The sequence below is a fragment of the Panulirus ornatus genome, chromosome 7 (assembly GCF_036320965.1).
Source record: "Panulirus ornatus isolate Po-2019 chromosome 7, ASM3632096v1, whole genome shotgun sequence".
NCBI lineage: Eukaryota > Metazoa > Arthropoda > Malacostraca > Decapoda > Palinuridae > Panulirus > Panulirus ornatus.
Window position 1 is genome coordinate 27,901,935 of NC_092230.1, and position 17,672 is coordinate 27,919,606.

The window sequence follows — 17,672 nt, forward strand, 5'->3', positions numbered from 1 at the left end:
AGACTTTTTTTTTTATTTAGAGGTGATTTTCTCCTCTGTGAGATGGTTCTTTCACCCTAGAAGACCCAATTATACATTCCATAGTTCACTTGACTCCGAGTCCATTAGAATATAGAAAAAATAATGCTAACAGTATCAACATTTATTTTCCTCTACATGGAAAATATTGCCTTTGAAGGAATCTAAAATTCAATGTTAATGTAAAAATGATGGAGAACATATGGTCAGGGCAGGCAGAAGGGAACATAGTCATTGTAGGAGCAGTTCATTATAACCAAAGAATTATTACCTTAAACGTTCCAAAAGACATGCTACCGATGACATCACAGGGAAAGGAAGCACCTTTATATTAGGCTGTATGAATGTGTTCCACCATCAGAGAATCTTAGTCCCATCGAGCAAAACACGCGTTACAGATTTTGATGCAGGAGCTGACACATACATTTAAAACGGTATATCGATTGTAACGAGATCATAATCTTCAATGATACCAAAATGAAGTAATACCAAACTGAAATATCTTGTCCAGAATGCATTGCATGGTAAGCAACTATCTATAAACTGAACTCTGCCAGTTGACTAAAATTAAGAATCTGTAGCTCATGCAATTACATGGTTGGATGCTCTTTTTCCAGAAAAAGGGACTGTATACTGATGAAGCAAATAAAAAGATCTACCCATAGGGAACTGGGTTTCTCTTCCCACCTACTGGGCTGGACCTGGGAACCCTAGTTCGTGAATTTAATCCTACCAATGGTATATTTATACACTTTGTCCACATCATATACATAGATCGAGTAAGAGACGCGACTTCTTCTTTACAATATAAAGATCAATAATCATAATGTCTTTTAAAACAAGTTGGAACAATGGCATTAAAGCCTGGTACGTGTCTGTTACCTAGGATAATGTATCAGAAAAAGATGAATTGTTTATTGGTCAGCACACACACGTGAGGGTCGAGTGAGGACAGGAATATCGACCCCTCAACAATATGAGTCATAAAGCTTTCTTTTAAGCCATTTATCAGAGTCATCACTGGATGCAATAATTGACCCTGACAGTACTATATCTGTAGCATTACATTTGACCAAGACTGGTAGATCTGCCCCGAACATTTGTCTCCAGCAACAGTCAGTTTGCTTCAGACTAGTAATTTCACCTACGCCATATATCTTGGCGGCAATGTTTATCCTTTCTGTGAATGCATGGTGATGTATGTGTCATTTATATATTCCAGTGGTGTTAAATGTATCATAGATGTTTCAGTGGTGCTTAATGGTATAATGTTTCATTGCCGGTGAATGTGTCATAGATATATTTCAATGGTGTTGAATGTGTCATAGATGTTTCAATGGTGTTGAATGTGTGATAAATGTTTCATTGCTGTTGAATGTGCCATAGTTATGTTTCAGTGTGTTGAATGTGATACATAGATATGTTTCAGTGTTGCTGAATGTGGCATTAGAAATGTTTCTTCGTAGATCCGAGTTTCAGAATTTCGTTTGCCCCTTCCCATACTTGATAGGGATTTTAACCAGATATTGTACCTTAATTTGATAGGGATTTTAACCAGATAGTGTCTATATTTGATAGGGATTTTAAACAGCTACTGTGTCCATGTTTGATAAGGATTTTAATCGGATACTGTGTGATTCCACAGCACTTATGTGTTTTTTTATGACAACGAGTCTGAACTGAAACAGTGTCCCATAAGCTGTGACTGATACAAATACGAGTTATCGTAGTAAAGTCCTTGACTTTGTTATCTTCTCAGTTACTTCTTTCCCTATGGGTCTTAACTAAGGGTGATATTAACTTCAGTTAAGCAAAGCACAGTGGTCAAACATTTCAGACGGGAGGGAACGGAGCAATGTGTATTTAATATTCTGAGCATGAATCTTAACCATGTCATTTCTACAGGTGACCCGGACCTGCGGTCAGACTTGATCAAGACGTTGGTGGGGACGTTCCACTACCTACACTTCTGCTTCCTGTGTTGTGTCATAACTGCCATTGTCAGCATCGACGTCTCCATCATGATCGAGCTCATCCTTCCAGAATATGTTAGTATCTGACTGCACCCCTCCTTTCGTTTTTTCTCTCTCTGGCTCTTAAAGATAGGGAGGGCTGTGAAACAGATTATATTGCTGTTTTAGTGGAAGTTACGAACCAAAGCAAATTCTTCGTTTTTGTGCAAGTTTTTTTTTTTTCTTTCTTTAATGGCAGCTGACACGGCTTGTTCGCTGTTTTCCGTGTCAGCGAAGTAGCGCAAGGAACTGATATAATAAGGCCTTATTCGCTCGCATCCGTGTTTTATCTCTCATGTGCAATGCACCAAAACCTCAAACCCCTGTCCATAACCAGGTCCCATAGACTTTTCCCAGGTTTACCATGGCTGCTTCATGTGCCCAGTTTTAGTCCATTGACGGCATGCCGCCCTTTAAACCATATCGCTCCTGTTCGTTCAGTCTCGTGCACGCCTTTCATTCTCCTGTATGTGCAGGACCCGAACACTCGGAATCTTTTTCACTTCTTCCTTCCATCTCCAGTTTGGTTCCCCTTTCCCCTTGTCCCTTGTCTCCTTGACTTGTGTCGATACCACCGGCAACTTTATTGTGCATCCCATGCTCATCCTGTGAACAGTGGCACAAAAGTATTGCACTTGCCATAAAGGATCTTTGTTGGACCCCAGTGGGCTATTACACAAGTTTTTACATACTGGGATTATTGCATAACCTAAGTCTTTCATGTAGTAAGTTTACCGACTAGATTTGAAAAGTGGATACTGTTTTAGAATTTCAGGTATATTGTTATTAACAATCAGGTATTTGACCATTTCTTGCAGACTTTGTTTACACCTATGCCTAAAAGGTTCTGGTATTTCACAGTTTAAGACTGCGCTTTTGCATGTGTCTAAATATTTGACCACAAACTTTACAGTTCACATGATTAACCTCTCAAGATAGACCAAAGCGCCAAGAGTACTTATATCGTAGCTACTGATTTAATGATTACCATATCAGAATAGATCAAAGCGCCAAGAGTACAGATAGCCTAGCCATAAAGAATCGCTATGATGAAAAGTTTTTCTACTTACTATTATCTTCATTCGTCTGTTTGCTTCAGAGGAACCTGCTTGTTCCTCTCCAATTACAGTTTTAAGGCTTCTGGTTGATAGCCCAGTGTTGTTTTCAACAACTTCTTGGCTAAGTTTGGTTGAAGCACCAATTTTTTCATGCTTCCACAAGCCTATATGAGTGGTAATCCAGAACAGTTTGATTTGATTCCCTTGACCAAGTAATGCTTGAATATCTGTCTCTGGTTTCAGAGACCAACATGGTAGATTCTGATCTCAAGTGCTAAGGACAAGTAGTAAGGATCCTTATTTTAGTCATTCTTGGTATACGTCCATACCAATTCAGCATACCCTCTCATAGTCATACTCTACTTTTTACAACATATCTCTCTTACCTTATCATTACTTGATGAACTATCCTCACATCACAAACTGACCTCAAACATTTCATTCTAGCACATCCACCCTCCTAAGCACATTCTCATCTATAACTCATACCGCGCATCTATAGAGCATTGTTAGGATTACTATACCTTCAACACACATTTTCGCCCTCCTTGATAGTGACCTCCACACCTTCCTCAGTGCTTCCAGAACCTTTGCCCCCTCACCCACCCTTTGACTCGCCTCCGCTCCAAATTTTCTACATTCAAAACCACACCTCAACAAACCTGTCTCACTGCACTGCTGAACGTAATAATCTTTATTTTGTTCATTTGTATTTTCTCCTATTGCACTCTGACAGACCAATTACTGCTATTTCTTACTCGAAAATGTAAATTTCTACACAAACTCTCCCACAATTGGAAGTATAGAATAAAATCTTTATACTTTTTTCTTACTTTATGTTTATTTACATATAGATACATCTTTTAGATAATCTAGTCTGGAACATATATACACAGTGCATGAAGCTGACATTCTATGAAACAATGATAAAAATCCACTTGCAAAATGTACGCTGGTTTTACTTTTCTTATAAAACTATAATGCATTAAACATACTCTCATATTTAGATTTTAAAGCCATAAAGTTAATAGGGATATATATATATATATATATATATATATATATATATATATATATATATATATATATATATATATATATTTTTTTTTTTTTTTTTTTTTTTTTTTGCTTTGTCGCTGTCTCCCGCGTTTGCGAGGTAGCGCAAGGAAACAGACGAAAGAAATGGCCCAACCCACCCCCATACACATGCCTTGATTCAATCCACTGACAGCACGTCAACCCCGGTATACCACATCGCTCCAATTCACTGTATTCTTTGCCCTCCTTTCACCCTCCTGCATGTTCAGGCCCCGATCACACAAAATCTTTTTCACTCCATCTTTCCACCTCCAATTTGGTCTCCCTCTTCTCGTTCCCTCCACCTCCGACACATATATCCTCTTGGTCAGTCTTTCCTCACTCATTCTCTCCATGTGACCAAACCATTTCAAAACACCCTCTTCTGCTCTCTCAACCACGCTCTTTTTATTTCCACACATCTCTCTTACCCTTACGTTACTTACTCGATCAAACCACCTCACACCACACATTGTCCTCAAACATCTCATTTCCAGCACATCCATCCTCCTGCGCACAACTCTATCCATAGTCCACGCCTCGCAACCATACAACATTGTTGGAACCACTATTCCTTCAAACATACCCATTTTTGCTTTCCGAGATAATGTTCTCGACTTCCACACATTCTTCAAGGCTACCAGAATTTTCGCCCACTCCCCCACCCTATGATCCACTTCCGCTTCCATGGTTCCATCCGCTGCCAGATCCACTCCCAGATATCTAAAACACTTCACTTCCTCCAGTTTTTCTCCATTCAAACTCACCTCCCAATTGACTTGACCCTCAACCCTACTGTACCTAATAACCTTGCTCTTATTCACATTTACTCTTAACTTTCTTCTTTCACACACTTTACCAAACTCAGTCACCAGCTTCTGCAGTTTCTCACATGAATCAGCCACCAGCGCTGTATCATCAGCGAACAACAACTGACTCACTTCCCAAGCTCTCTCATCCCCAACAGACTTCATACTTGCCCCTCTTTCCAAAACTCTTGCATTCACCTCCCTAACAACCCCATCCATAAACAAATTAAACAACCATGGAGACATCACACACCCCTGCCGCAAACCTACATTCACTGAGAACCAATCACTTTCCTCTCTTCCTACACGTACACATGCCTTACATCCTCGATAAAAACTTTTCACTGCTTCTAACAACTTGCCTCCCACACCATATATTCTTAATACCTTCCACAGAGCATCTCTATCAACTCTATCATATGCCTTCTCCAGATCCATAAGTGCTACATACAAATCCATTTGCTTTTCTAAGTATTTCTCACATACATTCTTCAAAGCAAACACCTGATCCACACATCCTCTACCACTTCTGAAACCACACTGCTCTTCCCCAATCTGATGGGAGGGTATTGATTGAGAGGGTGAAGGCATATATATATATATATATATATATATATATATATATATATATATATATATATATATATATATATATATATATATATATATGTTATCCCTGGGGATAGGGGAGAAAGAATACTTCCCACGTATTCCCTGCGCGTCGTAGAAGGCGACTGAAAGGGAAGGGAGCGGGGGGCTGGAATTCCTCCCCTCTCGTTTTTTTTTTTTTTTTTTTTTGATTTTCCTAAAGAAGGAACAGAGAGGGGGGGGCCAGGTGAGGATATTCCCTCAAAGGTCCAGTCCTCTGTTCTTAATGCTACCTCGCTAACGCGGGAAATGGCGAATAGTATGAAAGAAATATATATATATATATATATATATATATATATATATATATATATATATATATATATATATATATATACTTTGTGGGTTCGAAGAGTGTTTAGAGAACTTGCAAGTCTAGAAAACATGTAAAGAACACAGAGTGAACGTCGAAACTACAAAAAATAAATCATGTGTGTATATAATCCTAGGGGATAGGTGAGAAAGAATACTTTCCACGTATGCCCTACGTGTCGTAGAAGGCGACTAAAAGGGGAAGGAGTGGGGGCTGGAAATCCTCCTGCCTCGTTTTTACTTTTCCAAAAGAAGGAACAGACAAGGTGCCACGTGAGAATATTCCCGCTAAGTGTCAGTCCTCTGTTTTTGACGCTACCGCGAATATGTACGGAAGAAATATATGTATGAATTCGTAGACCACGGAGGAAAATCAAAGCAGGTAAATTTGCTTAAGCGCTTTCGTGTATTTCAGAAGCAAATAGTAACCGATCACAGATGGAGGAAAATATACAGGGACACCAGTAGATGTTACCAGGAGGATCACATCTTACACGGTAGTGAAGCAGGCAGTGAGGGTGGTATAGTAACCTAGGTGGAGTCAGAGGACACTCAGGTGTGTCAGGTCATCAACCCTCTTGCACAAGCCATTGTGAAATAGATGTATGATGACGTTGTCTAGACTAAATAATCCTCTACTAACATTCATATTCCTACCTTCAGTCAGCTGTATAATACCAGATTCAATTTTTTTTTTTATAAAACTTTTACACTTTATGATTAAAGAAGCTCTGGACCAGTCAATAAGATGTGAGTTTTCATTCATGTGAGTGAACACAGCACTAGATGGTTGACCAGTGTGTACACAATATTTATGTTCACTTACAAGAGATTTTAAGTCTTTACCTGTCTGTCTGTCCCACGTAAAACGAATTACATATTTTGCAAGATGTTCTGTAAACTATACTGTTGTCATTACTTGGGCTGTTTTTAATCAACATTTTTCTTACAGTGTTCTCACGAAGAGAAACCTGATTTGACATCAAATACAAATAGTCTAAGCGGTGGAATGATAGGTTCAAAAGATTTATGATAGGTAAACACAGAATGATACTAGAAGACCTATCATGTGTCACATTATCATTACAAGTCTTTCTTGTCTTTCTTGTCCAGTATATGGGAAGGATAACAAATTTTCTTACCGATGGTATCAATATTACTAAATTCCTCGTCCAGAATTTCTCGGTTGATTTCGTAAAGCTCTCAGACACATAGAAAATATAAATTGTTTTAAACTAAACCTATGACCTGAGTGAAATTGAACATAGGACATGGTATTAATTGGCTTTCTGTAGAAGCTATATTTAAAACAATACTCTCGTATGAATCAACACATCCAGGAATAGTGATTTTCAGTTATCCCCAGTCTCAACAGTAAATGTGATCGACGGCACTAAATTATTTACTTAAGACGTCATTTACATCCAAGTGAGAGGGACATATACATAAAGTATCATCAACATAGCTATACCACAGTATTACAATGTTGGTTATAGTAGGTACAAATTCTTTTCAAATGTGACAAGAGGATACAAGGGGTTTCCCATACCCATGCCAAAAGTCTACTGATGATACTCGTTACTGAAAGTGAATGTACAATTCTTAATGCAAAGGCTTACAAGTTTTACGTTATTTTTTTTTCCTCCAGCTGTGATTTGTTACTAATTGCTTCTGAAGATGTGTTGAAATACATGAAAGCGCTCAAGCTAATTTTCGTGTTTTAATTTTCTTTCGTGGTCTATAAGTTCATCCGTGATTGTCACGTGTATGCTGCGTGAATACATCATATATATATATATATATATATATATATATATATATATATATATATATATATATATATATATATATATATACATATATATATATATACATATATATATATATATATATATATATATATATATATATATATATATATATATATATATATATATATATATATCGTAAGACATACATACAAAACTCGTAACATCGTTTTGCATAATACTATCCATTATAACTAGATAGTTAACACGGGTCAATCAGAAAATAAGTGTATTCATTTAATTCTGTCTCTATCACTTGTTCACTTTTCCTGCCTCAGCGAGGTAGCGCCAGGAGCATGCAGCTGAACCTTTAAGGAAAATGGATCACTCCACTCCACCTTTTGCTCCTACTTTTAGAAAGTGTTAATACATGAGGGGAGAATTCGAGACTCATCGCTCCCGCTTCTCGTAGTCACTTTCTACAATACGCAGGGGCTACGTGGGTAGCAATGTTCTTCCCCTATCCCTAGGGTTGACAGGACACTCATATTACATTGATATGTACAAAGGATTTTACTGTCTTATGTTTACGTTGTCACTTGAACTTTTTTTTTTTTTTTTTTTTTTTACAGGGTTTAGCTCCCGGTCGTGATGATTTTTCGTCGCATAGCTGTTGCGAAACTCAGATGCGCTGTAGGAGGAGGGCAGTTGGTCGGCTCAGGCGAAGAACCCCCAGACGAAGCCAGCAGCGCACATGACGAAGATGGCCAAACCGTCCACAATGCTGTGGACACAGAAAATCAAGGTAGGTTAGTAATGCCCCTGCAGCACAGCAACTCTTACCTTTGAGTACGTTGATGAAAACATGGGTTTCCTGATTCTTCGAAATGTACAGACGATTTAAGCCCCTGAGTACCTCGATTTAACCTCTTGAGTACGTCGAGTTAACCCATTGAGTAGGGGGACTAAAATAATCAAGGGGTTATTTTACTGTGGTTATGGAGCTAATTAGTCGTACATAAGGGGTTAAGCCGTCGTACTCAGTGGTCTATCTTGGGTTCTAGCCCGAGCTCGTACTCAGGGGGTTTGGTTTAACTGTCGTGCTTAAGGGGTCTGTCCGTCGTACTCAAAGATGTCTATCCGTCATACTTGGGGGTCTATCCATCGTTCTCAGGGGTCTAGCCCTCGTACTCAGGGGGTTTAACCGTCGTACTGAGGGGTCTATTCGTCGTACTCAAGGATGTTTATCCGTCGCACTCAAAGGGTTTGTCCCTCGTACTCATGGGATCTAGCCGTCGTTCTCAGGGTGGGGGGGTGGGTCTAGCCCTCGTAATCAATGGGTGTCGTCCTCGTAGTCAAGTGTTCTATCCCTTGTACTCAAGGGCTCTAGCCGTCGTACTCAAGAGCTCTAATCATCGTCGTACTCGAGGTGTCTGGCTGTCATGCTCAAAGGGTTAAGTCTTGGTACTCCAGGTGTTGATAATTTGTAATGTGAATCTGGAGGACGCATGCGGCCCGTGATGGACACCTTGCCTGTGGTTAGTACCAACAAGAATTTCGTGATGTGATCCTTAAGATTACTTTCAATTATTCAAACGTCGCGAAATATCCCCCAATGAGATTATTTTTGAATAAGCGTTCCTCTTGTATTGTTCTTTCTTTACATTATTATATTCTGCCTTCTGAATAGACTTCATTTAGTGCATTTACGGCCAGAAAGATAAGCAGTCATGAAAATACCCAAAACGAACAAGGAATTAAGTTGTGGTTGATGTGTGACACACAACTAAGGTGGGCATCAAACATGACAAGACACCTAATGTGGGCATCAAACATGGCAGATGGTATACAGCACCAACGTGTGTTTAAAAACAAGTAAACGCTTGGCGAAACATTGAGACTAAAACCTGAAAAGAGAGAAAAGTGAGAAATTATTCGGAATAGGATTACTTGTTTTAGTTCTTGTGCGTGCGGGCTTTTCCCTTCCCTTCTGGTTATGTGGGGTAACGGGGAGATTTCATCGGACCACAGGCCGGTCTGAGATGGGAAGCTCCCTAAGTGGCTTAAAACTCCTGAATGTGAAATGTTGGGAGATAGTGCAGCTGAGCTATGGTTAGAGGACATAGTGGAAGTTGTTGAAGCAGTGCGAAGACATGCTGGAGAGGCATCCAAGAGCGGATAGCGGACTAGGCTGTCATTTAGATGGTCTGGCTTCGAATTCAAGTCGTAAATGATTTCAGGATATATATATATATATATATATATATATATATATATATATATGTATTATTTTTTTTCTTTGTCGCTGTCTCCTGCGTTTGCGAGGTAGCGCAAGGAAACAGACGAAAGAAATGGCCCAGACCACCCCCATACACATGTATATACACACACGTCCACACACGCAAAGATACATACCTATGCATCTCAATGTACACATACATATACACACACAGACATATACATATATACACATGTACATAATTCATACTGTCTGCCTTTATTTATTCCCATCGCCACCTCGCCACACATGGAATAACATCCCCCTCCCCCCTCATGAGTGCGAGGTAGCGCTAGGCAGAGACAACAAAGGCCCCATTCGTTCACAATCAGTCTCTAGCTGTCATGTAATAATGCCCGAAACCACAGCTCCCTTTCCACATCCAGGCCTCACAGAACTTTCCATGGTTTACCCCAGACGCTTCACATGCCCTGATTCAATCCATTGACAGCACGTCGACCCAGGTATACCACATCGATCCAATTCACTCTGTTCCTTGCCCACCTTTCACCCTCCTGTATGTTCAGGCCCCGATCACTCAAAATCTTTTTTCACTCCATCTTTCCACCTCCAATTTGGTCTCCCACTTTTCTTCGTTCCCTCCACCTCCGAAACATATATCTTCTTGGTCAATCTTTCCTCACTCATTCTCTCCATATGACCAAACCATTTCAAAACACCCTCTTCTGCTCTCTCAACCACGCTCTTTTTTATTTCCACACATCTCTCTTACCCTTACATTACTTACTCGATCAAACCACTTCACACCACATATTGTCCTCAAACATCTCATTTCCAGCACATCCACCCTCCTGCGCACAACTCTATCCATAGCCCACGCCTCGCACCCATACAACATTGTTGGAACCACTATTCCTTCAAACATAGCCGTTTTTGCTTTCGGAGATAATGTTCTCGACTTCCACACATTCTTCAAGGCTCCCAGGATTTTCGCCCCCTCCCCCACCGTATGATTCACTTCCGCTTCCATGGTTCCATCCGCTGCCAGATCCACTCTCAGATATCTAAAACACTTTACTTCCTCCAGTTTTTCTCCATTCAAACTTACCTCCCAATTGACTTGACCCTCAACCCTACTGTACCTAATAACCTTGCTCTTATTCACATTTACTCTTAACTTTCTTCTTTCACACACTTTACCAAACTCAGTCACCAGCTTCTGCAGTTTCTCACATGAACCAGCCACCAGCGCTGTATCATCAGCAAACAACAACTGACTCACTTCCCAAGCTCTCTCATCCCCAACAGACTGCATACTAGCCCCTCTTTCCAAAACTCTTGCATTCACCTCCCTAACAACCCCATCCATAAACAAATTAAAAAATCATGGAGACATCACGCACCCCTGCCGCAAACCTACATTCACTGAGAACCAATCACTTTCCTCTCTTCCTACACGTACACATGCCTTACATTCTCGATAAAAACTTTTCACTGCTTCTAACAACTTGCCTCCCACACAATATATTCTTAATACCTTCCACAGAGCATCTCTATCAACTCTATCATATGCCTTCTCCAGATCCGTAAATGCTACATACAAATCCATTTGCTTTTCTAAGTATTTCTCACATACATTCTTCAAAGCAAACACCTGATCCACACATCCTCTACCACTTCTGAAACCACACTACTCTTCCCCAATCTGTTGCTCTGTACATGCCTTCACCCTCTCAATCAATACCCTTCCATATCATTTACCAGGAATACTCAACAAACTTATACCTCTGTAATTTGAGCACTCACTCTTATCCCCTTTGCCTTTGTACAGTGGCACTATGCAAGCATTCCGCCAATCCTCAGGCACCTCACCATGAATCATACATACATTAAATAACCTTACCAACCAGTCAAAAATACAGTCACACCCTTTTCTAATAAATTCCACTGCAGTACCATCCAAACCTGCTGCCTTGCCGGCTTTCATCTTCCGCAAAGCGTTTACTACCTCTTCTCTGTTTACCAAATCATTTTCCCTAACCCTCTCACTTTGCTCACCACGTCGACCAAAACATCCTATATCTGCCACTCTATCATCAAACACATTCAACAAACCTTCAAAATACTCACTCCATCTCCTTTTCACATCACCACTACTTGTTATCACCTCCCCATTTGCGCCCTTCACTGAAGTTCCCATTTGCTCCCTTGTCTTACGCACTTTATTTACCTCTTTCCTGAACATCTTTTTACGCTCCCTAAAATTGATGATACTCTCTCACCCCAACTCTCATTTTCCCTCTTTTTCTCCTCTTGCACCTTTCTCTTGACCTCCTGCCTCTTTCTTTTATACGTCTCCCACTCATTTGCATTTTTTCCCTGCAAAAATCGTCCAAATGCCTCTCTATTCTCTTTCACTAATAATCTTACTTCTTCATCCCACCACTCACTACCCTTTCTGATCAACCCACCTCCCATGCTTCTCATGCCACAAGCATCTTTTGCGCAAGCCATCACTGCTTCCCTAAATACATCCCATTCCTCCCCCACTCCCCTTACCTCCTTTGTTCTCACCTTTTTCCATTCTGTACTCAGTCTCTCCTGGTACTTCCTCACACAAGTCTCCTTCCCAAGCTCACTTACTCTCACCACCCTCTTCACCCCAACATTCTCTCTTCTTTTCTGAAAACCCATACAAATCTTCACCTTCGCCTCCACAAGATAATGATCAAACATCCCTCCAGTTGCACCTCTCAGCACATTAACATCCAAAAGTCTCTCGCGCGCCTGTCAATTAACACGTATATATATATGTATATATATATATATATATATATATATATATATATATATATATATATATATATATATATATATATATATATATTTATATATATATATATATATATATATATATATATATATATATATATATATATATATATATATATATATATATATATGAAAGCCGGCAAGGCAGCAGGTTTGGATGGTATTGCAGTGGAATTTATTAAAAAAGGGGGTGACTGTATTGTTGACTGGTTGGTAAGGTTATTTAATGTATGTATGACTCATGGTAAGGTGCCTGAGGATTGGCGGAATGCGTGCATAGTGCCATTGTACAAAGGCAAAGGGGATAAGAGTGAGTGCTCAAATTACAGAGGTATAAGTTTGTTGAGTATTCCTGGCAAATTATATGGGAGGGTATTGATTGAGAGGGTGAAGGCATGTACAGAGCATCAGATTGGGGAAGAGCAGTGTGGTTTCAGAAGTGGTAGAGGATGTATGGATCAGGTGTTTGCTTTGAAGAATGTATGTGAGAAATACTTAGAAAAGCAAATGGATTTGTATGTAGCATTTATGGATCTGGAGAAGGCATATGATAGAGTTGATAGAGATGCTCTGTGGAAGGTATTAAGAATATATGGTGTGGGAGGCAAGTTGTTAGAAGCAGTGAAAAGTTTTTATCGAGGATGTAAGGCATGTGTACGTGTAGGAAGAGAGGAAAGTGATTGGTTCTCAGTGAATGTAGGTTTGCGGCAGGGGTGTGTGATGTCTCCATGGTTGTTTAATTTGTTTATGGATGGGGTTGTTAGGGAGGTGAATGCAAGAGTTTTGGAAAGAGGGGCAAGTATGAAGTCTGTTGGGGATGAGAGAGCTTGGGAAGTGAGTCAGTTGTTGTTCGCTGATGATACAGCACTGGTGGCTGATTCATGTGAGAAACTGCAGAAGCTGGTGACTGAGTTTGGTAAAGTGTGTGAAAGAAGAAAGTTAAGAGTAAATGTGAATAAGAGCAAGGTTATTAGGTACAGTAGGGTTGAGGGTCAATCCAATTGGGAGGTGAGTTTGAATGGAGAAAAACTGGAGAAAGTGAAGTGTTTTAGATATCTGGGAGTGGATCTGGCAGCGGATGGAACCATGGAAGCGGAAGTGGATCATAGGGTGGGGGAGGGGGCGAAAATTCTGGGAGCCTTGAAGAATGTGTGGAAGTCGAGAACATTATCTCGGAAAGCAAAAATGGGTATGTTTGAAGGAATAGTGGTTCCAACAATGTTGTATGGTTGCGAGGCGTGGACTATGGATAGAGTTGTGCGCAGGAGGATGGATGTGCTGGAAATGAGACGTTTGAGGACAATGTGTGGTGTGAGGTGGTTTGATCGAGTAAGTAACGTAAGGGTAAGAGAGATGTGTGGAAATAAAAAGAGCGTGGTTGAGAGAGCAGAAGAGGGTGTTTTGAAATGGTTTGGTCACATGGAGAGAATGAGTGAGGAAAGATTGACCAAGAGGATATATGTGTCGGAGGTGGAGGGAACGAGGAGAAGAGGGAGACCAAATTGGAGGTGGAAAGATGGAGTGAAAAAGATTTTGTGTGATCGGGGCCTGAACATGCAGGAGGGTGAAAGGAGGGCAAAGAATAGATTGAATTGGAGCGATGTGGTATACCGGGGTTGACGTTCTGTCAGTGGATTGAATCAAGGCATGTGTATGGGGGTGGGTTGTGCCATTTCTTTCGTCTGTTTCCTTGCGCTACCTCCCAAACGCGGGAGACAGCGACAAAGCAAAAAAAAAAGAAAAAAAAGAATATATATATATATATATATATATATATATATATATATATATATATATATATATATATATATATATATATATGACACTTACTCTGTCCATGGCTTCTTCTCATCTAAGAACTCTGCTGCTCTCCTTGCCTTATCCTCTGGAGTTTCCTCTGTCTCTGGGTCCATGTGTTGGACTCCCACGTTCTGCGTGTCCACCCCACACACACAGTTTAGGCATCGCCGCCAAATGGGCAGATCTGGGGACGAAAATGTACATCTTAACACAATGTTACGTCATGTCGCAGGAACACCTGGCGATTTTACTCACGGCGATTTTCCTGTGAGTAAGATTTAGTTACAGTATACGTGGGAGATCGAGTGAAGAAGTTATAAATTTGAAGACGTGTATATTTTGTTTTTGTGAAGGTCTTGGCAAACCATGGGTAAAATGAAAATGACATGCGATAATACAGGATGCTGTGGGAATCATCTCCGGTGGAATGAGAGATACACTTGCTACAAACTGCCATCCATCTCACCTTTCGCATAGGAAGCGATGGAAGATCTGCGGGCCCCCGCACCGTTTGTACTGAGTTCTAGTATGGTCTTGTCGTCCGGAGCTTTCTCGTTCCTCCACTCCCTGACGGAGACGCGTACCTCCTTACTGTGACGGCTCCAGTAGGTCAGGCGATACAGCTGAGGGACAGTAAAGGGATGAAGGAAAGATGTCTTCACAGGCTGCTCACGTTATCATGGTAGCATGACTCGTATTGGTACGAGATATTTCTCAAGCAATGATGCTAGTGCTTGAGGAGTATTGACACCGTCAGAAAGTGACATTCTCTCTCTCTCTCTCTCTCTCTCTCTCCTCTCTCTCTCTCTCTCTCTCTCTCTCTCTCTCTCTCTCTCTCTCTCTCTCTCTCACTTACACATTTCTTGGGTATGGGTTCGGTGAGGTAGGAGACGAACACGGTGACCACCATGGAGATGACCAAGAGGAGGATGCCAAAGTGCAGATAATGGACGTTGCCGACGATGATCTTGATCCACTCCGGCCTCGTGTCTTTCGTTGTCGTATCTGTAAGTTAGCTCGGCTTTTGACGACAGTATTTAACACATAACGTAAATGATGAGCCTCGTGGAGCTACATAGAAGACGAATGCGTACACACACAGTGGCGTTTTGATCTGATGTTTTGATCTAACTCGTCAGTGAGGCGTGGTGTTGATTACTAATGCCTACTTAACACAGCTCTGCGCTATTGATGCCTTATTATTTGCATTATTACAATTAGTGATGCACCTTAAAAAATAGCAACAAAATGACAGAAAAATTGCCTCTTTCACATATGGCTATCGTTTTGAGAACAGATACTAGGGGAGTGGAGAACGGTGACAGGTGAGACTAAATGAAGTGAGTGAGTGAGGAGAAATGTAAGATGTTTAAGGATGACCTACTTTGTGAGGTGATGTTGAGAATATGTGATGTGGGCGGGAAGTTGCTAGAAGCAGTGAAGAGTTTATTTTTATGAGGAAAGTAAGGCATGCGTGCTTGGAGGAAAAGAGGAATGTGAGTGAACTTTCGCCCCCTCCCCCACCCTATGATTCACTTCCGCTTCCATGGTTCCATCCGCCGCCAAATCCACTCCCAGATATCTAAAACACTTCACTTCCTCCAGTTTTTCTCCATTCAAACATACCTCCCAGTTGACTTGTCCCTCAACCCTATTGTACCTAATAACCTTGCTCTTATTCACATTTACTCTCAGCTTTCTTCTTTCACACACTTTACCAAACTCAGTCACCAGCTTCTGCAGTTTCTCACCCGAATCAGCCACCAGTGCTGTATCATCAGCGAACAACAACTTACTTCCCAGGCTCTCTCATCCACAACAGACTGCATACTTGCCCTTCTTTCCAAAACTCTTGCATTCACCTCCCTAACAACCCCATCCATAAACAAATCAAACAACCATGGAGACATCACACACCCCTGCCGCAAACCTACATTCACTGAGAACCAATCACTTTCCTCTCTTCATACACGTACACATGCCTTACATCCTCGATAAAAACTTTTCACTGCTTCTAACAACTTACCTCCCACACCATATGTTCTTCATACCTTCCACAGAGCATCTCTGTTACCTCTATCATATGCCTTCTCCAGATCCATAAATGCTACATACAAATCCATTTGCTTTTCTAAGTATTTCTCACATACATTTTTCAAAGGAAACACCTGATCCACACATCCTCTACCACTTCTGAATCCACACTGCTCTTCCCCAATCTGATGCTCTTGTACATGCCTTCACCCTCTCAATCAATACCCTCCCATATAATTTCCCAGGAATACTCAACAAACTTATACCTCTGTAATTTGAGCGCTCACTCCTATCCCCTTTACCTATGTACAATGGCACTATGCAAGCATTCCGCTAATCTCAGGCACCTCACCATGAGTCATACAGACATTAAATAACCTTACCAACCAGTCAACAATACAGTCACCCCCTTTTTTAATAAATTCCACTGCATACCATCCAAACCCGCTGCCTTGCGGGCTTTCATCTTCCGCAAAACTTTTACTACCTCTTCTCTGTTTACCAAATCATTCTCCCTAACCCTCTCACTTTGCACACCACATCAACCAAAACACCCTATATCTGCCACTCTATCATCAAACACATTCAACAAACCTTTAAAATACTCACCCCATCTCCTTCTCTAATCACCACTATTTGTTATAACCTCCCCACTAGCCCCCTTCACTGATGTTCCCATTTGTTCCCTTGTCTTACTCACTTTATTTATTTCCTTTCAGAACATCTTTTTATTCTTCCTAGAATTTAATAATATTCTCTCACCCCAACTCTCATTTGCCCTCTTTTTCGCCTCTTGCTCCTTTCTCTTGACCTCCTGCCTCTTTCTTTTATACATCTCCCAGTCATTTGCATTATTTCCCTGCAAAAATCGTCCAAATGCCTCTCTCTGCTCTTCCACTAATAATCTTACTTCTTCATCCCACCACTCACTACCCTTTCTAATCTGCCCACCTCCCACGCTTCTCATGCCACAAGCATCTTTTGCGCAAGCCATCACTGCTTCCCTAAATACATCCCATTCCTCCCCCACTTCCCTTACCTCCTTTGTTCTCACCTTTTTCCATTCTGTACTCAGTCTCTCCTGG

At 40.8% G+C, this 17,672-nt stretch overlaps 1 protein-coding gene across 1 annotated transcript in view; it reads right to left on the bottom strand.

The window, feature by feature from the left end:
• Positions 1-3,903: 3,903 nt before the first annotated feature.
• The window catches only part of LOC139749314 (sodium/glucose cotransporter 4-like), a 71,424-nt gene continuing 57,655 nt past the window's right edge, over positions 3,904-17,672 (bottom strand). The window contains exons 12-15 of the mRNA XM_071663040.1: positions 15,410-15,558; positions 15,020-15,176; positions 14,584-14,737; positions 3,904-8,466 (exon numbers count right to left, since the gene is read on the bottom strand). Of these exons, the coding sequence (XP_071519141.1) occupies positions 8,400-8,466; positions 14,584-14,737; positions 15,020-15,176; positions 15,410-15,558 (527 nt within the window). The 3' untranslated portion in view covers positions 3,904-8,399. The remainder of the gene's footprint in view (positions 8,467-14,583; positions 14,738-15,019; positions 15,177-15,409; positions 15,559-17,672) is intronic.